Raw genomic sequence first — 25,738 nt, forward strand, 5'->3', positions numbered from 1 at the left:
GCAGGGATGAAGGAAAGATTCAGGGCCCAGTTCTTCACTGCCTTGCACCTCCTGTAATCATTTACACCTATGCCATGTTGGGGTGGGCACATGTAAAATGCTACCGCAGCTGAATAGCATTTTACACCCATGTTTCATAAGTATAAATGATGAAACAAGGCCAAAAGCAGTGAGGAACTGGGCCTTCAAAGCCTTCAGCAGAAAGGAAAGAGACTGGCTGGGGTTGGACCAAATTCACCACTGGTGTAGGTAGATACAGTTCCACTAAAGTCAGTGGAGTCACTTACACAGCTGATAAGTCTGGCCCATAGGATTCAAACCCAGAGAGAAAAGTGCAGGCAAAACTGGGTCTTGATTGGCATGATCATGGAGAGGGTGATTGACAGAACAGACAAACAACCAGTGTGGGGTCAGGTCGGACCAGAGGAGACAGATGCGAAGCCCAGGGGTCAGTAGTTAATTACTGTGAAGGAGGATGTCTGAATCCTCATTGACAATGGTCGATCCCTGGCAGTTCTCTTGCAGTGGTGGATGGAAAGGTGAGAGAAAATCACCAGAGCCTTACTAAGGCAAAAGGGGGTTGGCTACAGGACAGCAGTTAGTAACAGGGGAATGGTTCAAGCAGGAAACTTGAAAGAAACTCGAGCCTCATACCCAACCTCTCTCTTTGTAGCTTTCCTCCCACTCTCCTTCCCACCTCTTCACATGCTGTCTGTCTTATAGTGCCCTCCTCCCAGTGGGCCAGGTTTTGCTCTTGCTGAGCCAGCTCACTCCCTGGGTCAGATCTGCCTGAGCTCACTCAAGGAATCCAGGGAAGCAGTTTCCAGTGGAGTTAGTAGTTTTATTTTAAGCCTTCTTCACAAAACAAATAAAAACCTGGCAGATTCTTCCCTCAAGATCCTGTGCAGGCCGAGTAGTTCCCTCTCCAAGTCTGTCCCTCACACCAGTAACTTCAGCAACTCAAAATTTCCTGGCTCTTACCTCAGAGCCTCAGCAACAAAGGACATCACAGTGTCTCCCTCAGCTTTCTGGACAGAATTGCAATCTCCCCTTCTCCATTGCCTGCTGCCCTCTTTTATAACGATCAGCTAATTAATTTCCAGCTCTTTTCTCAGGTGCAGCAGGAAGGGCTAATCAATAAGCCAGCCAGCGGCAGGTCTTTGACCCCAGAGAAATGGTATCCCATATACCTTGACATACCTCCCTGCCACCTCCATTTGAGTGGCCCTGTAGGAACACTCACTACAGAGCCCTTTGCCTTCTTTGGTTCTTGGAAGGAAATCTGCTTTCCTGGGCCAATGTTCTGTTTGAAATCGAAAAGGCTGTAAAGCTAAGTAAGTACTAACTTGTCTCCTACAGGCATTTGAGTACTTTGAGGCCATTCGAGTCCTTAGTGCCGCATGATCAGTGACTAAGACAAAGGATGTTCCAACCAGGAAGTAGCTCAGTGCCTTTATGACCCAGTGTACGCCAGGCATTCCTTCTTGAGGACAGAGTACTGGGTTTCCCAGTCTAAAGGTTTTCTACTTTTGTAAAGGCAAGGGTTTTGTCTTGTCTGTGGAAAGTTTGGGATAGCACCACACCTCAGATGTCTCTTTGTAAACTGAATTCTTGAGAGAAATCAGGGATGTGCAATGCTGCCTTGCTGCAGAGAATCTGTTTAATTTTTTGAAATGCTTGATCACACATGGGGACCATGTAACTTGTCGAGGGGCTGATTTTTTAACAAGGTCGGTAAGATATACAACCAATAAGGCAAAATTGGGCACAAATTTGCTATAATACCTTGCTAGGTCTAGGAAGGCCTAGACATGCTTTTTAGTTTTTTGTATGGGGTGTTTGCTAGGGTGTCAACTTTGTCCACTAGGGCTTGGACATTACTGTTCCCTAGATAGCCCAAATATTTCTTTTCCCATTTTCCCACCTTGCATTTCTTTGGGTTTGCTGTTAGCTGGGCCTCCTGTAGGCCTTGAAGTATGGCTGCTAGGTTCCAGAGGCATGTGGCCCAGTCCGGACAACCACATTATCTAGGTAGGTCATGGCACAGTGATGGTGGGGTCATAACACCTTGTACATCAGCCTTTGATAGGTGGCCAGAACCCCAGGCAGCCCAAAGGGAATGGTAACAAATTGGAACAGGCTCACTTGGGTAGAAAAGATGGTTTTTTTCAGCAGTTGGGAGTAAGGAGAATTTACCAATAGTCCTTAGTTAGATCTAATGTGATAAAATGGGCTTGACTGAGGTGATCCAGCAGGCGATCATTGACTTGGGGCATTGGATACACATCAATGTCAGAAATGGTGTTTAACTGATGGAAACACAAAATTGTACAATTCCATCTGGCTTTGGTGCCAAAACCATCAGACTTCACCAGGGACTATGAAACTCTGCAGTTACTTCCAATCTTTACATTTCCTGGACTTCCTGAACTAACAGAGGTTTTACACCTTCTGGTATTTGATATGACTTCCAAATGGGCTTGGCCCCAGCCCTCTGTGGATGTGGCAAGTCACCAGTAAGGTTTGTCCCTGAGTGGGAAGAACACCTCCTTATAAGATCCCAGGAGCTTGTTTATTTGTCTTCTCTGCCCATTAGACAGCTCCACCCCAAGTGACATCTCCTCTATCCCAGTTTTGGCCCTCTTAGGGACCTCAGGCCCCAGATCCTCTTCTCCTCCTCCAGGTGGATGAAGGATCTCCTTTACCCCTCCCCTGCCAGGGTTTTAATGATAAATGATACATGATAAAGCTGCTTTGTTTTTGCTGGTCTGGGCAATAAATTTTGTAATCTATTGGTCCCACCCCATGGAACACTTCATACAGGCCCTGCCATTTGGCCGGAACTTTCTGTATGAGTGGGGAGGGAGCAGGAGCACTCAGTCTCCCGGAAATCATATTGTTGCATCTGGGTCTATTGGGCCTGAGAGAAAGAGGTTAGTTTGGGCCAAGTGGTCCAAGCTTTCTGACCTTTCCCTCATTTGAATGACATACTGGAAGACAGTGGTAGAGTGGGTGGAGGTGAGCTCCCCAAAACTTCCTAACCAAGTCTAATCTTTCTCAAGGCTGACTCCCATTAAAAAGCTCGAAAGGGGAGAAGCCCATGGAGGACTGTGGTACCTCTTGCACTCCAAAGAAATGATAGGGGAGCAGCTGTCTTTGGCCTCTGTTCCCAGAAACTTATTTAACATATCTGTCTAGGGAAAGTAGATTGAGGTCCAGAGCGGTCATACTTTCAACAGTGCCCAAACATGTTGGAACACCTGGGATATGAAATTAATCCCTTGATCAGTGATGACTTCTGATGAAAGGCCAACCCAGTAAAACATTTGGAGTAGCTCTCACACTAGGGTGGAGGCAAAGGTGTTTCATAAACGAATTGCCTCTAGCTATTGGGCAATATAGTCCACAAGTACCAAAGTAATGACCTTAGGTGAACTTCTGAGGGTTCTATTATATCAATCCCCACCCCCTCAAAGGGGGTTGCCATGAGGGAAGGGAACTGCTGGGGGCCCAGGCCTTATCCTTTGGGGCTACTTTTTGGCAACTGAGACATGATAAACAGAAATTGGCTACCTCTTTATATATCCCTGGCCAAAAGAATTGGGCCAACAATCTTTCTTGGGTTTTCACCTTACCTAGGTGTCCGTTGGGAAGAGTATGGGGTAGCCATAGGAACTCCTGTCAGATGGGCTTGGGGACTAGGAGTTGGTATCTGTGTTCTTCAGTTTGGGGATGTCTCTCTACTTTGTACAAAAAAACCTCATCCCATAATTCAAAGCAGGGAAACTGATGAGATGCATGTTGAGTGGTGACCACCCTGTTGACTATGGGGAGTTGGTTGAAACATTCCTGGAGTGTTTGGTTGTCATGTTGAGTTGCCACAACATCATGGATGTCACTCAGGATGCTGCAGTCTAGGTCGTGAAGGGGGCCTGCAGTGTCTGTGGATGGGGATAACCTACAAACAGTTGGAATGTTCCCTCCCCAGGGTCCACCCTTTGGGAAGGTTCTTCTCCAGGCTCCATGGAGTTGCCTCCAGCACAGCCCCAGGCTTGTCCTCCATCCAAGGCTTCTTTTGCTGTTTTTCTGATCTCTGGGACCTTCTTGAGACTTCAAAAAGATCAGATGGAGTGATGGGGAAATATGTCCTAGGTATCCTCAGGGGCGGAGGGTGTCTTTTCTTGTGGCTGAAGAGGGTCTGGGTTGGAGGGAACAATTTCTCTTCAAGGAGGGTCCAAAGATGTTCCCAGTTGCATTCCAGGATCACTGGCCAGGGTAGGCAATCTGCCACTCCTGCCTGGAGGCGCCCTAGCTGGTCTGCTTCCTACAAAATGACAGAGGTCATTGGGTATGTATTGATTTCTCCATGGATGCAGGAATACTGGACGTATTGCTCAGGATCCAGGGCTTTGGGTAAGACTAAGTCCAGTGGAAGTAGATTTTGTCCACACCCCAAATCTATCAATTCTTCCTCCATGTTTGGCCCTATTTTTATCAAGACCACGAAGTACCTTGGGATCAGTTCTATTGATTGGTTTGGATTCTCACCCACTTGACTGAAGAGGCTTCCTATCTAGTCGCATTCCATTGTAGGGGATTCCCGTTGAATGTGCCCAGGTTGCCCACAGTTATAACATACCACTGGCCCTTTGCGGGAGGGCGATAGTAACCTCTTGAAAGTCTGGGATCTTGGGGCCCCTGTTCCTGGTGGGGACCTTGTGATGGGGAGGAACGTTTCAGTCGCTCGAGGTGGACCAATACTGTAACCTTTGCGAGGTTGGTAGGTTATCATCTCTCACCTCCGTTCTAAATGCGGCCAGCTAACAGGTAGACCAGCCTTCCCATTCCTTGCTAAGTTGACCTCCAAGAACCAATTAGTTGTCTTAGACTGCCTCCACAGTAGATGTAGGGCAAAACCATCAAACCCAGGTTTGTACCAACATAGGGAGAACATGCCGTTATTGTTCTAGGACAATATTGTCCATGAGCTCTGCCACTGCGTTGGCTTCTGGGTTTAGCCATTGGGTAGCCAAATCCTCAAGCCCTCCCATCTTCTAATCCTCTCCTTCCTTTTCCCAGGCTAGGACTATAATTAACCCACATTAAGTGCCCTTCCCATCACAACATTATATTAAAAATAAAACATAATCTTAGTTAACTCTCCTTTCGCTCTCCCAGCTCATCTTGTCTTACCTGTGTCCATCTTTTATACCTCAGTTTGCCAGTGACTGTACAAGGGAACTGCCCTGCACCTGCCCTGGATCCAATTAGAGGGATGGCCCCCTGCACAGTTAGCTGCAGGATTGGGGCCTTAATTTGCAAGGGCGTCAGGACATGGACTATCTCAATATTCGTTACTTGTGAATATTGTCGGTGCCTAATAAAGAATAATAATACATCTTTCTTACCATTTGATTTTGGGTAATATTTACAAAAAGTTAAATTCCTCCTTCGCTTGTAGCCCTTCCACCGCCCCCACCATTATTTGAAGCACAAAGTGTAGTATTTGTGCTCTGAAGACCCTGGTTTATCTGAATAGAATGAAGAACACGGAATTCAGTTAGATGAACAGTTGTACAAATGTGAGGCAGTTCAGTGCAAATGATGCTCACTGTGGGACATGCTTCAGTTTTGGAAAATGAGGATTTGGGAGCAAAGGGGGCTCCTATAAATGAGGTCTTACTATATTGATTATATTTAGACCTTGATCTTTCAAAGAGAGCTGTGTGGACACAGGTGGAACTCCATCAATGTCAGTAGGGCTCTGGGCAGGTGCATGGACCCCAACTCTTGGGGGGCAGGGACAGCGTCTGATTGTGTATTTGACAGCACCTAGCACAATGGGGCCCCAGTCTCCACTAATGCCTCTCGGCACTACAGTAATACAAATAATAAATAAGTATAAATGTAGAACATGTTTACAAAATTGAATCAAGTCTAAAATCAAACTGCTGAGTGAGCTGGTGTGTTATGATCAAGACAAAGGTCACAAAACCTGTCAACTTTACAATAAACAATTTTTTCAAAAGAGCATCCCGGGTTCACATCCGTGTAACTTCAACAATACGTCAGGAAAAGCCCCTGTCCACCCCAACATTAAAAATGGGGTTACTTCTTATAAGAAACGGAAGAGTGCAAAGCCCTTGTGGTTGTGTTCTGTGTGGGTTTGGGTGGTGGTTATTCTCAGAAGAGGATGCTGGAAAGTAAGAGACTTGCTGATGTCATTTTTAATTCATCACCAGACACCCAGGAAAAAGATGCTGATGGGTCTATATAAGATGCACCTAGACTCCAGCACAGCACAACAAGAATCCCGGCAAAGGTAAGATTTGAAGTCTACCTGGCTTTCTTGCTTTGTCTTACCCAGTCTTTCTCTCTGATGATGGCCGTCTCTCTTTCTCATCGGTGCAGAATACTGTAGCTGCGGCCCAGCTGAACTCACTACTTTGGATTTTGAGCTATGGTGTCCATACAGAACTGGATGAGGTGCTCCCCGGCCTGGATCTTTTTCTGCTTCTGCTGTCTTCCTCTCCTTCTCCTGGCCCTCCCCATGCCTCCAAAAGGAGCAGGATTTGCTCCTGCCAGTCACTCCTGCAGACTGAGAAAGATCAGCTTCCAGCAATCCTACATCAGGAATCGCACTTACACGTTGGCCAAACTGGTATAGTAACCTATCTATCTATTATGGTAGTACTTGAGTGTCCTCTCTCCTCTCCATTGCAATGGGTCTCCCCTCCCATATTCCACTTTCTTTCTACCCCCGCCCCCCACCTCTACATGGACATGTACTTATGCTGCAGTGATGCTTTTAGAGGCAGGTATAGTACACTACCTGCTAAATACATAGTTTTGTGAAACTCCCTCAACGATCTGTGGAGGGATAACCTACTGGTGAAGCATAGCTCATTTCTAATGAACTGCTGTGCACTCCACTAAATTTCTTCTGCTTTCCCTGGGGCTGGCAAATTTTGAAAAAAGAGTTTTCATTTCTCTCTCCCCCTAGCCCCACTCAAAGCTGGCCATGGACATTACTCTAGGAATAACTAGTAAGCTCCTCCGAAGAGTACAACCTCCTATACACTTCTTCTGACTCTCCCTCCTCCCCAGTAGGCTCAGCCTTCTCCATCTCACCCGGGGTCCCCTCTGAGGTATAATCCCTCAATCTGGCAGCTGTCACTCAAAGCAGGGTGTCAGTTGTAGTGTCCTGCACTATTGTTGTAGAATATTGACTTCCTTTCTACCTCTCAGGCTAGTCTCTCAGACCAGGACACGGACAACAGGCTCATTGGACAGCAGCTGTACATTAACGTCCAGGTGAGCTTTACATACGCTGCACAAAGCCAGCTGCCTAAGCTGCATTTCTTGGTTTATTATTATATAGGGTGACCCTCCTACTCTGTGTTTTGTAGGAGACTAATCGCTGCTATGTGATGAAGAGGGTAATAGAGATCATAGTGAACGAAGTACTTCTCTCTGCGACCAGCAACCGTTACCCATATATCCATGAGGTGGCACAGTTCTTAGCAGCTCTGAGCACGGAGCTAAGTGGCTGCGTAAGTACTGCACACTTCTACAGACCCTGGCTGTTTCCCGTCCTACCTCTCCTGCACCTTCCCGTCTCTGGTTCCCATCCTTCGTTCTGCTCTCAGGTGGCTTCTGAATTTCAAGTGTAGCCTTAGCAGTGTGCTGTAGTGGCAAGGTGAGCACCCACTGGGTGCTGAAATCAAAGGAAACCTCAGATCAAGATACCCAAATTCAGGCTTGTGAAATCAAATAGATTAATAGAAAGGTGTGAAACAGAAAAACCGCACTGTCACACCTTCACCAACCAAACCCTGGCTTTTGTTTTTCAGAAATTCTCAGGACACAGAGAACATGTCGAAAAGAACCTGGAAGAAATGAAAGACAAAATTAAGCAGGTTTGTTTTAACAAGACCAGTGCCAGGCCCCCAAGTAGCTATTACAAATAACTTACTTGCTGATTTTAAGACTAACAGATTAATGAATTGGCTGTGATTTGCCAGGTCATTATTTTTCATTGTTGTTCCAATGTCCCTATTGAGCTTGATCCAAAGCCGACTGAAGTCAGTTGGGGTCTTTCTGTTGACTCCAATGAATTTTGGATTGGGCCCATTATCAGCTGTGACTAATGATGAAAAAATACCCATTTCAGTTGGCTCTTGTGTAATCCAAAACTATAAACAGTTTAATGCAGAAAAAAACACAGTTGTGAAGTTAACCTTCTAAAGTGAGCAGACATTATTTAAGGGGTAAGGGCTGCAGTGGTGATAGGGGGGCTAGGGACATTTCTACTTCTCCTTTGTCTTATTTAGATTGTAAGATTTTTGGCATAGAGATCATTTCTTATCTATAGCTCTGAACCAGCAAGTGAATATTTCCAGTGAAGTTAAGAGACTACTCACTTGCATACAATTACCCCCATGTGTAAGCACTGGCAGGATTGGGGCCTGTGTTTGTTAATGGTGCTATGCAAGTATGTCCCTGAAATGGTAACCTGGACTTTATGTTCTTTATTGCCCAAACTGAGACTATAATGATATGCAAACTGTAATAGAGATATCACCATGTGCACTTAATGACTGAATGAATGTAACGCTACAGACAAGTCATTGCAATTTTTAACCTTAAAAGAAAATAAATAGATTTTTAGAACTTAAAAACTTCCTCCACCAACTGTGTCATGGTTGCTGTAGTGTACAATGTGATCTTTTATTGGAAAGAGACTGTAGGCTGGACTGTTCAGCCAATCGGGCAATCAGTTAGGGACAACTTCCTCAGATGTCATATTGAAAGCATCATAAGCCAAACCTCAGCACTGTTATGATGCTACTGTATATTGTGTGATTTCTATGTTCACTTGATACATCTCTTGAGTAATTTAAAATGGAATTGGGCAAGGTCCTGGAATATAGACTGGAGGGAACAATCCAGCATTGCATTGGTTTGGATTAGGTAGTTTCCATCTTGATGTCTACTGACATTAACAGGATTATTTGTAAGAGTAAAGTGAACAGAATTTAGCCCTATTTCTATGAAAATATTATATTCCAATCTAAATCTTTGGTGACATAATGAGATATTAAAGAATTTTCTTTTTTTTCTCTATATATAGTTGGGAGTTAGTGGAAAGAACAAAGCAATTGGGGAGCTGGATTTGCTCTTTGATTACCTGGAAAATGCATGCACTGAAGCACCGAAGAAAATTGTTACTAGTAAGGGAGGAAACAAGAGGAAAAACTGAAAGAACCTCCAGGAAACCACTGCTATGATACAAACCATATATCTATTAGGAAGAAGCACCTTTTGGAGTGGTAGTTATTTAACAGTGCCAAACATTTCAACTTCAACCAAGTGCTTAAGTATTTTGTTGATTGGGGCCTATGTGCGCAAGCACAAGTGGATATTTTGAAAGCTATGCGGTGGTGCTTGCCTGCATCTGTCCCAATGTCTTTAACTTGAAAAATCTTTCTAGGAAATGTTGCCGTCTTTTTGTCAAATTGATCCTTCTCTAGAAAACAAATATTTCAGGTTCTTTTAGCAAAAAGTATTTACAGGCTTTTAATATTTAATGCTAATTTATTGAACAGCAATAATTATACATTTATTTATATAAATTAATAGTGTGAATTTATTTATAAAAATGTACCAGAGGCTTTTACATGAAATATGGTATAACTTACAACTGTTATTATAATATTTATAGAATGATACATTTGAAAGAGCTGCTTATTTGATATCTCTTTCATTGTTATTTATTATAATAAATACTTTGATTTTCCAAATATTGCAGTTTCCTGAGGCTTTTCTTTCTAACTCAAACACCTGCACATGCAGGAAGATGCTGCTTGGCTGACGGTCCACTGGCCGCACAGTATCATGGGGGATGCAGGGTCAAGTTCTGGGACATGCTTCTCCCTCTGTAGTGAGAATTCAATAGAACAGTGCAGGGCCTCAGAGGGGCATCTTTGCATTTCCCCTATGCAGGACCAGGCAGGTGGAACCAGATCAGCCCCGGATGGTCATTGCAGCAGTGAGTAACAGACAGAGTAAAGGAATGCCCTATGCTCGGGAGTCCTGCTGCACAGGATTTGGGCACAAAACTGGTGTAGCTAACTCTGCACCTCCCTTGTGCCAAGTGCAATTCATCCCTGCCTGCCCCACCTTATCAACTCCACTGGTTATAGCTCAGTAATGAATTCCCACCTGCCCTTTTGTAATAGATTTGCACTGGGGAAGGGACATTAACGTAAGTGGAGTTATTCCTGATTTACACTGGTTGAAGTGAGAGGTAATTCAGGCTCCTGAGGCTGGTCGTTCACTGCCTGAACTGGTAGGCTCACCTAGAGAACATAAAGGGAACGTTTTGTGTTGCCTGCTGGTGAGCCTTTGTGGGTGACCCAGGGATAGCCCATTCTTTGTCTGGCCCTAATTTTTCTATTAGTTCTAATAGTTATTTATATAGCTTTTAAAATAATAAAGATGCCTGTCAAGGCTGATTCCGTACTCTGGCACTTTGAGTGTGGAAGGTGGGCCCCGCAAGGATTTTAAAAATTAATACTGGCCACTCCAGGCTGGTATTAAACTCCCAAGGTCACAGCTTCTCTCTGACCTTGGATAGCTAGATGCCACCACCACCCAAGTGCAAGCTCTCCCCCCGGCTCTTTTGAGAACCCAGGAAGGAACACTTGGGAATTCCTTCCTGTGAGATACCCTCAAGCCCTTTCACCACCCTTCCCGGGAAGAACTGAGAAAATAACAAAGGAAATCAGCTGTTGCCACAAGCTAATTAAACAACATATGCATAAACCTCTTAGGGACACAAAAATCCAATCCTAATCTTAAAAAAGGTAAATTTTATTAAATCCCAAAAAGAAAGGAAATACATTTGGAACTTAGGCTTTTTGCTAGATCCAAAAAATTACAAAAGAAACAATTAAGCATCAAGATAGCTCTCTTGAGGTTCAGCTTAAAGGTTACAAGCAAAACAAATGCATCTGGGGTTAGCACAGAGGAGTCCACAAGCCAATAAGAAATAAAAGAAATAACCCTAATTGCATCTTCCTAGACATTCCCTTATTACTTACATATCTGGGGTTTCAGATAAGTAGGGTTGAGGTATGATTTGATGCTTTTCCTACCTGGTTTTAAAGCTTTTTACAGCATAGCTCCAGCCCTGTCCTACTCTGTCCCGCCTCTCCAGAGAACAACAGCAAACAAAGGGAAGTTTTTTTCCCTAATTTTAAAAAGTTCTAGCCCTCCCATGGGCTCTTTTGGTCAGGTGCCCATTCCCTTTCTTTTAAATAGCCAGGGAGACTTTTTAACCCTTTGCATGTAAAGCAAGCAGGAAACAGTCACCAAGAAGGACTTTATAGCTAACTGGCTGGGTGTCCATAAAAAGCAGCTACTTCCCCCCCCGCTTCATTTACCACAATGACTATCCCCAGCTCTAGGCACCCTACTATAACTAATCATGGAATAAACACAATTATTTTAAACCTCAGCCAATCTGAAAGTCATTCCACAGGAACGGGGTTGGCCGGCCAGCCAGCCACCGGTCCTCTGCATCACTGTGGGATGCATATCCTCAGCTCTCTCCAGGAGGCCTCTCAAACAGCTGTCTTTTGCAGCATGCCCACAAAGTCACCACACTTGGACCAGGCAAGCAATAGGCAGCCTGCCCGCTCTGAAAGAGGCCTTGACAATCTCCACACAAAAGGGACCCATTACTTCCCTACTGCCTTTCACCAACCAGAAAAGACATGAATCCTCTGGATCCAAAGCACAGGCTGTGGTATGAAGTTCTTCCAACAACTCAGGAGCATTGTTGGCCAAAACTCTAGCAGAGAAGACAAGGCCTTTGTCCCCTCAGGAGTTTGCACTGTGACCACTGAAGAAGAAAACCTATCCCTAATGTGATCAGTCTTGTCAGCAAAATAGTAAACAATGCCCTCTCAATGGGAAGATCTCAGACCAGTTACTGAGCTGAGATAGCCTGGTAAATCCAAACTATCTACCATCTAAAATGAACTTGCTGATTGAGATTTTGTAGATGCTATGGTGGAGGAAAAGAACTTTTTTTTTTTTGCCCTCTACCTGGAGCCTCAGCAACAGAGTTCTTAAAAAATCTGCATGTTGGAACCAATCAGCCTTGGCATGAGACTTCCACTATTGTCACTCCAGATGTCTTCCCTCTTGCTTCATTTATCGCAGATCATCCATAAACTAGGGTGACCTGGGAGAACAAGAGGCTGGGGGGGGTGGGGGGGGGCAAGAGACACCTCAGAATACAGAGCAAGCAGACCTGCTTTTTTGCTCATAGATAATTACAAAGCAACTTCTGGACTTCACACAGCAGAGATAGTGAAGCCCAAAGCTTGGAGAGCAGTTTCCACATCTTGCTGAGTAAGTATGGGTGACAGCCTAACTATCTCTTAATCACAGTAATCACAGGGTTTCTCAATGGTGACATTTCCATGCTTTACAAGTGACCCAGAATCAATGAGAGCACTGACATGTCTAATATCTGCTGTTGCTGGATGCAAAATCTGGACAAATGAAAGGTGCAAATATCCAGAGGGGCTGCCCAAAAATGGTTGTATCATGTCAGCTTGTGGCTTTGAGATACAAATAGTAGTCCAAGCCCAGATCTGAATAATCTAAAGGGTGAGCTGAATAAATCTTCCCCATTGGGATCCCTAGCAATAGATACCTAGGACCTGATATTGCTCTTACTCACTTCAGTGTAACTCAGGAGTCAGTAGATTTACAATCTGTATAAAACAGGTTTAACTGAGAGGAGAATCTGGCCCCTAGAGTGAGCTAATATTGGCACAGAGGTTACAATCAGTCCCAGGTCTATGAATGATGCTGTCATGAGAAAGATTATAAAAATGCAAAAGAATAAAGCCTGGAATACAACCTTGAGGGGTTGTATAGTTTAAAGGACATCTACCCAACAACATGCCACATATGCAAATATAAGATTGAAAATAACATACCATCCCTAAGATTCCTGACCATAATTCAAGAAAATCGAACAATGTGCTAATAAGCCACATGTGCAGGATAGGTAAATGGTGTAATTGAAACTATGGTAGGGGTGATAACAGTTCTGTGTCTGTAATACATCGCTATCAATTTACACATTTGTAATATATTTCTCCTGGTGTGTGGATTGTTTGTTAATATGTAACTTCAGAGATAGTCAAATGAGAGTGGCTTTGGCCAATTAGGCATGTTCATCACGAACAAAAGTATTAAGCATTTCAGAAGTTATGTAAATCAGAGGAGTCTGTCTCTGTTTAACATTAGGGACCAATCCTCAGGTGAAATATACAGATTTTGGTTTCCTTACTATTAATAGGAATATATTGATGAATGTTTTTAAAAAGAAAAGTATTCCTATTCCTGCCCACCTCCAGGGAGAAAATAAAAAATATTTTGAAAACAACCATTCACTTTCCTTCAGCAAAAATAACCCAACAGTGCACCCAAATAAATAAACAAAAGTAGTCTTTAAACTAATGGTTCTCAACCTGCGGCCCATGGATTACTTGTGGCCCGATCAGCACACAGCTGCAGCCTATGTGACATCCTGAAGGCCCTACAGGTAGTATATATATTGTGTGGATGTGGCCCACATAATGCATAGAGAACTGCATATGTGTTCCACAATGGTAAATAGGTTGAGAACCATTGCTTTAAACATATCATCACCATTTAAGGGGCAGGATTAAATACTGGCAGAACTGGGCCAGTTTTCTTTGTAGAAATTGAGGTATGGACACATGGCAAGTGTTTCAAAACCAAAAACCACTCCCTGTTTTAGTAAAAATATGTCAGATTGAAATACTGTGAAGAAATTGAGTGAAAACTTATATTTGACTGTTGCCCCACTTAAAACTTTAGGGTATCCTTGTCTATGAGAACTTGTGAGACTCTACCATGGAAATCTGAGTCCCAGTTTCAGAATGACTGAATGTGAAACGATGTTGTTTCCTGAGAATTGCAAGGTTGCATTGATAAAAAACCTACCGTTTTAGCTTAGTTAGCTCTCCAATTGGCATCTGGCATAGGACCCAGATGCCTGAAAATGTGCAGGGAGCCCGCTCATTTATTTGTGATAAATTTATTTGTGATAAATTTGTGATAAACTAGTCAGTTTTTTTGTGATAAATCTATTCTTGAGGTTTCTGGATTTGGTTTTCATTACTCATTGATATATATGGGTTGTAACAAACTACCCAGGTCCTCAAGAGCCCATTCCTGATCCCACTGACATTAGTGACAAAATTCCCACTGATTTCAAAGGGTGCAGGCTCAGGTTCTTAATCTGTGTTTATATTGACTGAATTATACTGCAATATTATTAACATTTTAATACATTTGTTAAAGTGGAAGTGAAGAATCAATGCTGTCTTATGGGAGCTGTGCTCCAAAAACTCCCATTATTGACGATTCCCTGGGGAACTAGAGTTATTGTAGAATTCACTCATGTTAAGATTATATACAGATGTCCATTATAACACCTGATTGTCATTTGTTCCTAACTTTCCAAACGCTCCATCCTTCATCTTTGATAAACTTTTCTCACAGGTTTGAGTAAAACCTCTTCCGTCATTTTGGAATGAGGTCAGTGGTTTTTCAAGCCTTTCTATATTGTGAACCCTCGCATGTTATGAGAGGAAAAAATTGCAGTCTTCCCCCCACTCTGTGCTCCCAACTAAAGGATAGTGGTTCTAACCCCAGGCTGAGAGTCCCTGAGTTAGGTAATGGCACTTTCTCAACCTCGTTTTGCACACTGATAACTCAAAAATGGTTGAACTTGGAGGATTCCCACACTGCATGTGGCTCTTTCCCAGTGAAGAATAGTTGCTTTGCTAAGAGCAGCATTTACAAACAATATAATAAAAACATATATAGATGTTCACCTTTAACATTCACACAAGTGCAGAGCAACATTCTACTACTTCTGGTAGTGCTATGGTGGTGGTTAAAAGAAACAGTTATGCAACTCCACAATGCTGTGAAAAGGGTTCACATGCGTTTAAGTGGTGCACTTGAAAGGGTGATGCACAAAGCTTACTGGTGGGGCAGCTAGGGTGTGAGGGGGTTTCTGCTACATGGAGACCTGCCTAGAAGGAAGAAGTCTGAGATGGTCAACTCATTTTGTATCTTGCAGTGATGCGTTGGTCACATGGTAATGACTTTTGGACACTTCAGTTATGAAAGCTGAGGCTATGTCTACACTACAACCTATGTTGGCAAAACTTACGTTGCTCAGGGAGGTGAATATTACATTCCCCTGAGTGACATAAGTTACGCCACCATAAGTGCTAGTGTGCACAGTGTTATGTTGGCAGGAGAGCTTCTCCCACTGACATAGCTACTGCTGCTCTTTGAGGGTGGATTAATTATGTCGATAGGAGAGCTCTTCCTCTTCAGCATAGGGTGGCTACATGAGAGATCATACAGAGTCGGTATACCTGCGCTGCCATAAGCCCCCTAGTGTAGACATAGCCTAAATAAAATCAGTGACTTAGGTCTTGATCCTTCAGAAATGTGCACACATGCTTAACTTTACTGACATGAATAATTTCACTGACTCCAATGGGACTGCTTACTTGTATAAGTGTTGGCAGGTGAAAAGCTTTACATATTGTTATTGATTTTTACTTTAAGAACATCTAGGCAGCAACAGTGTGAATTCATATTTCCCCTGTAGATATTTCCTAAGTTTTCCATTTCTATTTTAAAATCAGTAACAGAACATTCCCTGTACACATCCTCTCATGTTGGTGACCCAGTAACATGGAAAATGAATATCAATATTAAAATTTGCATTTTATGCAAGAAAAGCCAGTGAAGAGTTTTTTAAAGTAAGGTGTTTGTAGCAACTCACCCTTTCCATACTTTTGAAAAGCAGAGAAGCAGTCTGAATTTTTGCCCGTGACTGTTAGGTTTCTTAGGTAACCTCATTATCTAAACCAAGATAAGGGAGAAGTTGCAGATTTATAAATTATCTCTGTCTTTGCTGTGTGGTTACAGGAATATGAGATAAATGCGATGTTAACATACAGTGGTGACAGATTAGCAAGAATAAACCTCGGTAGTTTCAAAATTTTGGATAAACATCTAAAAACCAGATGCTTATCAGGAACTTATTGAACTTATTGAACTTATTGGCCATTATCTTTGAAAACTCGTGGCGAACCGGGGAAGTCCCGGATGACTGGAAAAAGGCTAATGTAGTGCCAATCTTTAAAAAAGGGAAGAAGGAGGATCCTGGGAACTACAGGCCAGTCAGCCTCACCTCAGTCCCTGGAAAAATCATGGAGCAGGTCCTCAAAGAATCAATCTTGAAGTACTTGCATGAAAGGAAAGTGATCAGGAACAGCCAGCATGGATTCACCAAGGGAAGGTCATGCCTGACTAATCTAATCGCCTTTTATGATGAGATTACTGGTTCTGTGGATGAAGGGAAAGCAGTGGATGTATTGTTTCTTGACTTTAGCAAAGCTTTTGACACGGTCTCCCACAGTATTCTTGTCAGCAAGTTAAGGAAGTATGGGCTGGATGAATGCACTATAGGGTGGGTAGAAAGCTGGCTAGATTGTCGGGCTCAACGGGTAGTGATCAATGGCTCTATGTCTAGTTGGCAGCCGGTGTCAAGTGGAGTGCCCCAGGGGTCGGTCCTGGGGCCGGTTTTGTTCAATATCTTCATAAATGATCTGGAGGATGGTGTGGATTGCACTCTCAGCAAATTTGCGGACGATACTAAACTGGGAGGAGTGGTAGATACGCTGGAGGGGAGGGATAGGATACAGAAGGACCTAGACAAATTGGAGGATTGGGCCAAAAGAAATCTGATGAGGTTCAATAAGGATAAGTGCAGGGTCCTGCACTTAGGACGGAAGAATCCAATGCACCGCTACAGACTAGGGACCGAATGGCTAGGCAGCAGTTCTGCGGAAAAGGACCTAGGGGTGACAGTGGACGAGAAGCTGGATATGAGTCAGCAGTGTGCCCTTGTTGCCAAGAAGGCCAATGGCATTTTGGGATGTATACGTAGGGGCATAGCGAGCAGATCGAGTGACGTGATCGTCCCCCTCTATTCGACATTGGTGAGGCCTCATCTGGAGTACTGTGTCCAGTTTTGGGCCCCACACTACAAGAAGGATGTGGATAAATTGGAGAGAGTCCAGCGAAGGGCAACAAAAATGATTAGGGGTCTAGAACACATGACTTATGAGGAGAGGCTGAGGGAGCTGGGATTGTTTAGCCTGCAGAAGAGAAGAATGAGGGGGGATTTGATAGCTGCTTTCAACTACCTGAAAGGGGGTTCCAAAGAGGATGGCTCTAGACTGTTCTCAATGGTAGCAGATGACAGAACGAGGAGTAATGGCTTCAAGTTGCAGTGGGGGAGGTTTAGATTGGATATTAGGAAAAACTTTTTCACTAAGAGGGTGGTGAAACACTGGAATGCGTTGCCTAGGGAGGTGGTGGAATCTCCTTCCTTGGAAGTTTTTAAGGTCAGGCTTGACAAAGCCCTGGCTGGGATGATTTAACTGGGAATTGGTCCTGCTTCGAGCAGGGGGTTGGACTAGATGACCTTCAGGGGTCCCTTCCAACCCTGATATTCTATGATTCTATGATATTGAAATAGTTTGGCTGAAAAAAACAGGCTGGAAATCTTGTGAGGATGTCTTTCTTGTGAGATTTTCAGAACTTTCAAGTTTGGATCAAGGGAGATGCAGGAGGAGAAACACCTTCTTTGAGGGATTTCCGCCCCAGGTTGTGACCTATAATAAGCACAGACATTTGAGAAAATCTAAAACCAAAAAAGAGCTAATTAAATGTTTGGTTTTGGTCCAAATTGGACTAATGTGTAGGTTTATTCTTATTATATCAGGATGCTAGTGATAAAAGAATCTGAAGGCTGGAAAGAGATATCTTTAAATGAGATATCTTTAGGGGACTTGAGCTTATCACTCAGTGCAAGTGGTACAGATTTAACTTGCCTCTACAGCTGTAGATGAGAAAACCAGCAAGATTAAGGGATTTTCTGTACAGAATGATATAGGATGGGCAGGAATGGTGATCCTAGCCTGTGTTTGCCAGAAGCTGGGAATGGGCGACAGGGGATGGATCACTTGATGATTATCTGTTCTGTTCATTCCCTCTGGGGCATCTGGCATTGGCCACTGTCGGAAGACAGGATATGGACTAGATGGAGTTTGGTCTGACCCAATATGACTGTTCTTATGTTCTTATCGTTAACTTTGCTCATGTGAGTAAGGTTAAGTGTATGCATCTATGTTTGCTGAATTGGTGCCTAAAGCTCTAATTGGAACACGTATCAAAGATAACTTGCTTGTTTGCTGTAAATTAGAACACACTAAAAATTTCATTAAATCTACAAATATTTAGATTTGGGAGCATTCCTGAATTTATTGTTGCTAAGAAGCTCTTAGTTAAAGTTTCAACCTTTAAAATTTAATTGATTGCAATTGAGCCTCTTTTAAACATACTGTAAGTGTGTTATATATGTTTTAAAACATCCTCTATTTTTTAAAATACTTCTGCTGTAACTAGAAATATTATACTCATTTTCACAACAGCATATCACAAAGATCAGATAATTAGGCCTGGAAATGCATACGCCATCTGCAGTTAAATGAAAATAATATTTCACTTTTTTCCTGATATTGCTAAAATAACACACAATTGATGCAACAAATATTATCTTTATCATCTGAATTATATTCTCTGGTGTTTTAGACATCACTGTTATCATTATCATAAACTATATTTAATTCAAAATAAGTGATATATTTTTTCTATTATAATGCAAAGTCTCTAATTGTATTAGTTTAATAAATAATAGTACTTCTTACAGGTGAATAACTGGATACAGCTGTTGAAAGATCTGATGCAATCTTGCTATCTAAATATCAATAATATCTTGTGATGCTTTATTTTTCTATAACCTTTTAGGCTTCATTTTTTTAGTTCACTCTCTTATATATAAATGATAGCTAAAAGGAGACCAGTTTTTTCACTACACTTAACTGTTTCTATGGTGCTCATTTTTGTGCACTAGTCTTGTTGAATTTTATGTATTTTTAAAAATCAGTATGTTTTGTGTGACTCATCATTCAATTCCTGTATTTTGTCTTTTGAAAGAACACAGACATGTAATTATTTCAGAGGGTTAATTAAAATAAATGAACTCTACCTGGCAAAAATATGCAAGATCAGAGAAATAATGAGATTCCCTAAGACCTGCAGCTAGCAAAGAAAAGAAAGGAATACCCCGAGTGGGAAATGGAGAAGACAGAGGAGAGAAACGTAAAGAATGGTTAACCACAAAATAGAGAGAAGATTCTAGAAGATCATCAAATTTACCATGTGCCATTATCCCACTACCTTCCCAAGCAGGTCTCCTCCTTTTTCTGGGCCCACCACTGGAGAATAGGTTGTGGGATGTTTGTAATGCTTTGAACCTTCACCAAGCAGATGTTTAGCTGCTGGAAGTACACTAAAAATGTTTGTTTTCAGCAACCAAAACCAGACACATTTCTGCCCAACATATAAAACTAACCAAAACTTGTTTGGGTTGTCAACAACCAGAAAGTGATTTTTGGTTGCCATAAGATTTTTTTTTTTTTTAATGAAAATTTCCCATAGCAATTTCTGTTTGATGAAAAAAGCCATTCTGTGTTGAAAAAACATTTCAACCAAACAAAAAATTCTACCTGCTCTAATAATGATTTTTCTCAGGGCAGTTTCTGTCATCTGTTTTTCACCTGCCCAGTATATCAGTTCCAACACTTTTTCTACTCTCTGGCTATGTATCTCAAATTTCCCTATATAGATAATAAAGTATCACTGTAGTTTCAGGAGATTTTCCAGAAATTATATTATTTATTATTTCAGAAATTATATTGCAAAATTTCTTCCTTGATAAAGTTTGTATTAAGAATGATACTGTCTTTTCTAAAAGTTAAGTCTATCCTACTCACCACTGTAATGTTGTTTTCTCCATCCCCTGAAGTCTTTGCAGGATTGAGGCTTTAGTCACTGGAAGGTCGTAGTTTTTTAGCTCATCTCTCAGTTCACTTCAGCCAGTACCCCTCCTATGGATCCCCTGCAGGAGCTTGGAAGCTCTCTTGGTGCAACCTTGGATGAGGGAGTGAAGTGGGAAAAAAAAGTCAGAGTAAGAAATGGATGAAAAAATAGAGCAGAGAGTGGGCAGAGTGGAAAACAAATTCAGATAAACGTGAAAAATGGGGCAAAGAGGGGGAGGCAGAAAGAGAACATTTCTAATTAAAAATAGGTAGTGTTTATCATCTTACCTCTAGCTATTGCAGGGATTGCAGGGACTTTTCGAAAACCGTCTTGAAATTACAAGAGAAAAATGCTACACAGATTGGAACTAGTGGTGAACATCCATTCATTGTGTAAACAAATAACAGCTAGGAATAGTATTATGTCTACTGGTGGAAGTTCAATATTGATGTCTTCGGCTGCAGGGTATTCTCACAGATTAACTCTGCTTTGGGCTTTTGTTAATATGAATTTGGTGGCAGAAAAATAATAATGCTCTATGAGGAGTTTAGAATCATTGTAGTTAATTGAGTTGAGGATGAGACTAGCATGCCTACACTTGAATACTATCTTTCCCATGCCCTAATTGCTTTACCAAAAAAACACTTATTCAACAGCCGTCAAGAGTATGGACAGTAAAATCTGTATAAGTGGGTGTAGTTCTTAGCCTCTATCATAGAATCATAGAATCATAGAATATCAGGGTTGGAAGGGGCCCCAGAAGGTCATCTAGTCCAACCCCCTGCTTGAAGCAGGACCAATTCCCAGTTAAATCATCCCAGCCAGGGCTTTGTCAAGCCTGACCTTAAAAACTTCTAAGGAAGGAGATTCTACCACCTCCCTAGGTAACGCATTCCAGCGTTTCACCACCCTCTTAGTGAAAAAGTTTTTCCTAATATCCAACCTAAACCTCCCCCCCTGCAACTTGAGACCATTACTCCTCGTTCTGTCATCTGCTACCATTGAGAACAGTCTAGAGCCATCCTCTTTGGAACCCCCTTTCAGGTAGTTGAAAGCAGCTATCAAATCCCCCCTCATTCTTCTCTTCTGCAGGCTAAACAATCCCAGCTCCCTCAGCCTCTCCTCATAAGTCATGTGTTCTAGACCCCTAATCATTTTTGTTGCCCTTCGCTGGACTCTCTCCAATTTATCCACATCCTTCTTGTAGTGTGGGGCCCAAAACTGGACACAGTACTCCAGATGAGGCCTCACCAATGTCGAATAGAGGGGAATGATCACGTCCCTCGATCTGCTCGCTATGCCCCTACTTATACATCCCAAAATGCCATTGGCCTTCTTGGCAACAAGGGCACACTGCTGACTCATATCCAGCTTCTCGTCCACTGTCACCCCTAGGTCCTTTTCCGCAGAACTGTTGCCTAGCCATTCGGTCCCTAGTCTGTAGCGGTGCATTGGATTCTTCCGTCCTAAGTGCAGGACCCTGCACTTATCCTTATTGAACCTCATCAGATTTCTTTTGGCCCAATCCTCCAATTTGTCTAGGTCCTTCTGTATCCTATCCCTCCCCTCCAGCATATCTACCACTCCTCCCAGTTTAATATCATCCGCAAATTTGCTGAGAGTGCAATCCACACCATCCTCCAGATCATTTATGAAGATATTGAACAAAACCGGCCCCAGGACCGACCCTTGGGGCACTCCACTTGATACCGGCTGCCAACTAGACATGGAGCCATTGATCACTACCCGTTGAGCCCGACAATCTAGCCAGCTTTCTACCCACCTTATAGTGCATTCATCCAGCCCATACTTCCTTAACTTGCTGACAAGAATACTGTGGGAGACCGTGTCAAAAGCTTTGCTAAAGTCAAGAAACAATACATCCACTGCTTTCCCTTCATCCACAGAACCAGTAATCTCATCATAAAAGGCGATTAGATTAGTCAGGCATGACCTTCCCTTGGTGAATCCATGCTGGCTGTTCCTGATCACTTTCCTCTCATGCAAGTGCTTCAGGATTGATTCTTTGAGGACCTGCTCCATGATTTTTCCAGGGACTGAGGTGAGGCTGACTGGCCTGTAGTTCCCAGGATCCTCCTTCTTCCCTTTTTTAAAGATTGGCACTACATTAGCCTTTTTCCAGTCATCCGGGACTTCCCCCGTTCGCCACGAGTTTTCAAAGATAATGGCCAATGGCTCTGCAATCACAGCCGTCAATTCCTTCAGCACTCTCGGATGCAACTCGTCCGGCCCCATGGACTTGCGCACGTCCAGCTTTTCTAAATAGTCCCTAACCACCTCTATCTCCACAGAGGGCTGGCCATCTCTTCCCCATTTTGTGATGCCCAGCGCTGCAGTCTGGGAGCTGACCTTGTTAGTGAAAACAGAGGCAAAAAAAGCATTGAGTACATTAGCTTTTTCCACATCCTCTGTCACTAGGTTGCCTCCCTCACTCAATAAGGGGCCCACACTTTCCTTGGCTTTCTTCTTGTTGCCAACATACCTGAAGAAACCCTTCTTGTTACTCTTAACATCTCTCCCTAGCTGCAGCTCCAGGTGCGATTTGGCCCTCCTGATATCATTCCTACATGCCTGAGCAATATTTTTATACTCTTCCCTGGTCTTATGTCCAACCTTCCACTTCTTGTAAGCTTCTTTTTTATGTTTAAGATCCGCTAGGATTTCACCATTAAGCCAAGCTGGTCGCCTGCCATATTTACTATTCTTTCGACTCATCGGGATGGTTTGTCCCTGTAACCTCAACAGGGATTCCTTGAAATACAGCTAGCTCTCCTGGACTCCTTTCCCCTTCAAGTTAGTCCCCCAGGGGATCCTCGCCATCCGTTCCCTGAGGGAGTCGAAGTCTGCTTTCCTGAAGTCCAGGGTCCGTATCCTGCTGCTTACCTTTCTTCCCTGCGTCAGGATCCTGAACTCAACCAACTCATGGTCACTGCCTCCCAGATTCCCATCCACTTTTGCTTCCCTCACTAATTCTACCCGGTTTGTGAGCAGCAGGTCAAGAAAAGGTCAAGAAAATCAAATAACTTAATTTTCAAAAGTGACTAGTGATTTTGGATGCCCCAGTTTTTCAATGCCCAACTTGAAATATTTTAAAGGGGACTGCTTTTCAAAAAGTGCTGAGCCCCAACTTCTGAAATGTAGACCCTTCGCAGGCATCCAGAATTGGACACTAAAAATTACTAGTCACTTTTGAAAATTTAAGTTTTTATCTTTGTATGATCATGAAAGGGAAGAATACTGATAAAAGATGCACAATAGGAAAGTTTTAATATTTGTGCCTTGGAAATTTCAAACTGGAATCCGAATATAACCTGTAGACTGATTGAAGTCTAAGGAGTCTGATTGATCTGAGAAATTCTGATCAGATGATTGAGGTAAAATTTATAGTAATTTGAAAGAAATCTGTTGACAATCAGCTGTTTTACTAAAAGGCAAATGAAAACAGATCAGTTGATTAAGGTTAAAAAGATTAGACTCTCTGACCAATTGAACCATTACAAGCTTCCAAAGGAGGAGAGTAGATAACCAGAGTGTTTAAAAACAATTCACATTCTATACCACTGCCATGGTGTTATTTACATACTACAAACAGAGATAAATCTCCAGCATAAAAGTAACAATATTTTATTTTTCTTTCTCCAAGTTTAAGTTTTCATTCTGCTTTATCAAATGCCTTTGGAGTGTTCTGAAGTTTCTCTTCCAACAACAACCTAAAATATTCTGGATGTGGTATTTATATAATCCCAGATTTAGTAATGTGCATTTTTACACTCATGATTACATACGTATAATTGTGAACACCTAGTGGTCAACTAAAACACTGCATTTATGTATATTATATAAAGGTCCTTGCACTGAATCATCACATGCCCAGGTGCAAAGTGTGTATGCATAATTTAGGCATCCATGTCTGAAAACTTGGCTCATAATGTTTAGTAATTATAAAACCTATTAACTCAAATGATTAGTAATAGTTCATAAATGTCATAGATGATAACTGAAGGCTACAGGGAGTGGTATATAAATATAATCGTATATTGTACCTATCTAGTGTATCTATACCTATCTACCTATGTACTGAACTGAAACATTTCCCCTAACAATGTTAAGACGCTTGCAGAGCCAGCTTTGGACGCTGGGAGCTATTCCTTTCCAAACTTCTCTTCAAGAGGGTAGTCACTAGGGCTCCTCACATCTTTCTGTCCCAAAACCAACAGGGGTGCTGCCATCTACAAAACTCCACAAGAATCCATCACTTCAGATAATCTTGCTGAGCCCTAAGATTGCAGCACTCTGTCATTTTGGGTCTTGCAAGTGTCCTCAAACTGGCTCTGGAGATTTGAGCACTGGTGTCCATATGAATCTTTGCAGGTTTCCTTAGCATGGACTGTTAGAAGTGCAGGCATTATGCTAAAAAGTTGGTGAACTGAATTTTTTCTCAGTTGAACCATATACATTTAAAGTACTGAATAGCTTCAGTGCTTCAGGATTCAGATATGTACCAAGAGCACTCTAAATATTATTTATTATTTGTGTTATGGGAGTGCCTGATAGCCCCACTCAAGCACTGAGCTACCATAATCAACCCTTATTACGAAGACAGTCTTTGCTCCAAACAGTTTACAAACTAAGCACGTACGCCGACTTTTAGCTCAACTTCTAATGGGCCAGTAGCTTAGTCTGCATTTCAACAGGATGTCAGCACTGCAGCTGACATTCCAACTTGTGCTATAAAATGGTACCCGCCCACATATCTATGATTAGAATTAAGCCCTAAATGTTCACTGTATTGAACTATTAAGTTTTTATACGAGGGAGCCCTATTTTCTTTAGTGCTTTTTATTATTGGCATGCTAACCTTCTGCACCAGTTAATCTAGGTCTGAGCTGGATTCAAATGCTAATTCCATGGCCACAGAAAGACTGCTCTCTGGCTTGCTGAGTCATGTGGGGAGCTCTGCAGAGGTGGAGAAGCCCAGGAGACTGAAGTCACTAATGCCTTCTCACTCTGTGGCAGGAGCATGCGGAAAGTGGAAAGTGAAACTTCCAGCCCGAAGACCTTTCAGCCACGTCTGAAGTTTCAGTGGTGCAGATGATCATCAGACTTCTTGTGAAAGCCCATCACTGTTGGGCTACATGGCCCATTTAAAACTGGAACTCTCCTGTCACTGCAGAGGGTGGGGAGGCAGGGGATGCAGCTGCGAAATTTGCAGCAAAGTACGTCATGTTGAATATATTAGCCTTGCGCCCTGAGATCCACTTCCAGGCACAAACAAGGAGACAGCTGCTATAATGCTTAAAGCTATTTTAAACAACAGGTATTGTCGTGAAGTTCACTACAATCTGATCTGTCACGTTTGTTCACTATGGTATTTAAACAGTAAGCACAGAACCCAAAGCTTAAGGTAGCACCAAACACACCTAAGAAACCTTAGCTCTCCCCCTCTTCCATAATTCCAAAATGTTAAGTGATCCCCATTACTACCTCCTCTTTGTCTCTCTCTTTTTTAACAGGTTTCAGAGTAACAGCCGTGTTAGTCTGTATTCGCAAAAAGAAAAGGAGTACTTGTGGCACCTTAGAGACTAACCAATTTATTTGAGCATGAGCTTTCGTGAGCCACAGCTCA

The 25,738-nt window shown here is 42.6% G+C and overlaps 1 protein-coding gene across 1 annotated transcript; it reads left to right on the forward strand.

Annotated features, from left to right (window-relative positions):
• Nucleotides 1-6,460: 6,460 nt before the first annotated feature.
• On the forward strand, nucleotides 6,461-9,262 carry IL22 (interleukin 22). The gene is made up of 5 exons (XM_077839725.1): nucleotides 6,461-6,661; nucleotides 7,249-7,314; nucleotides 7,410-7,553; nucleotides 7,854-7,919; nucleotides 9,134-9,262. The coding sequence occupies exons 1-5, from the start codon at nucleotides 6,461-6,463 to the stop codon at nucleotides 9,260-9,262; spliced, it is 606 nt and encodes a 201-aa protein (XP_077695851.1).
• The last annotated feature ends 16,476 nt before the right edge of the window (nucleotides 9,263-25,738 follow it).

Source organism: Eretmochelys imbricata, chromosome 1, assembly GCF_965152235.1.
Source record: "Eretmochelys imbricata isolate rEreImb1 chromosome 1, rEreImb1.hap1, whole genome shotgun sequence".
Classification (NCBI taxonomy): domain Eukaryota; kingdom Metazoa; phylum Chordata; order Testudines; family Cheloniidae; genus Eretmochelys; species Eretmochelys imbricata.

Excerpts from the sequence above, each read along its gene's own strand:
- IL22 (XM_077839725.1), top strand. The coding sequence starts at position 6,461 with ATGGTGTCCATACAGAACTGGATGAGGTGCTCCCCGGCCTGGATCTTT. Across the intron at positions 6,662-7,248 it reads CTTACACGTTGGCCAAACTG|GCTAGTCTCTCAGACCAGGA; the intron begins GTATAGTAACCT and ends TCTACCTCTCAG. Across the intron at positions 7,920-9,133 it reads TGAAAGACAAAATTAAGCAG|TTGGGAGTTAGTGGAAAGAA; the intron begins GTTTGTTTTAAC and ends CTCTATATATAG.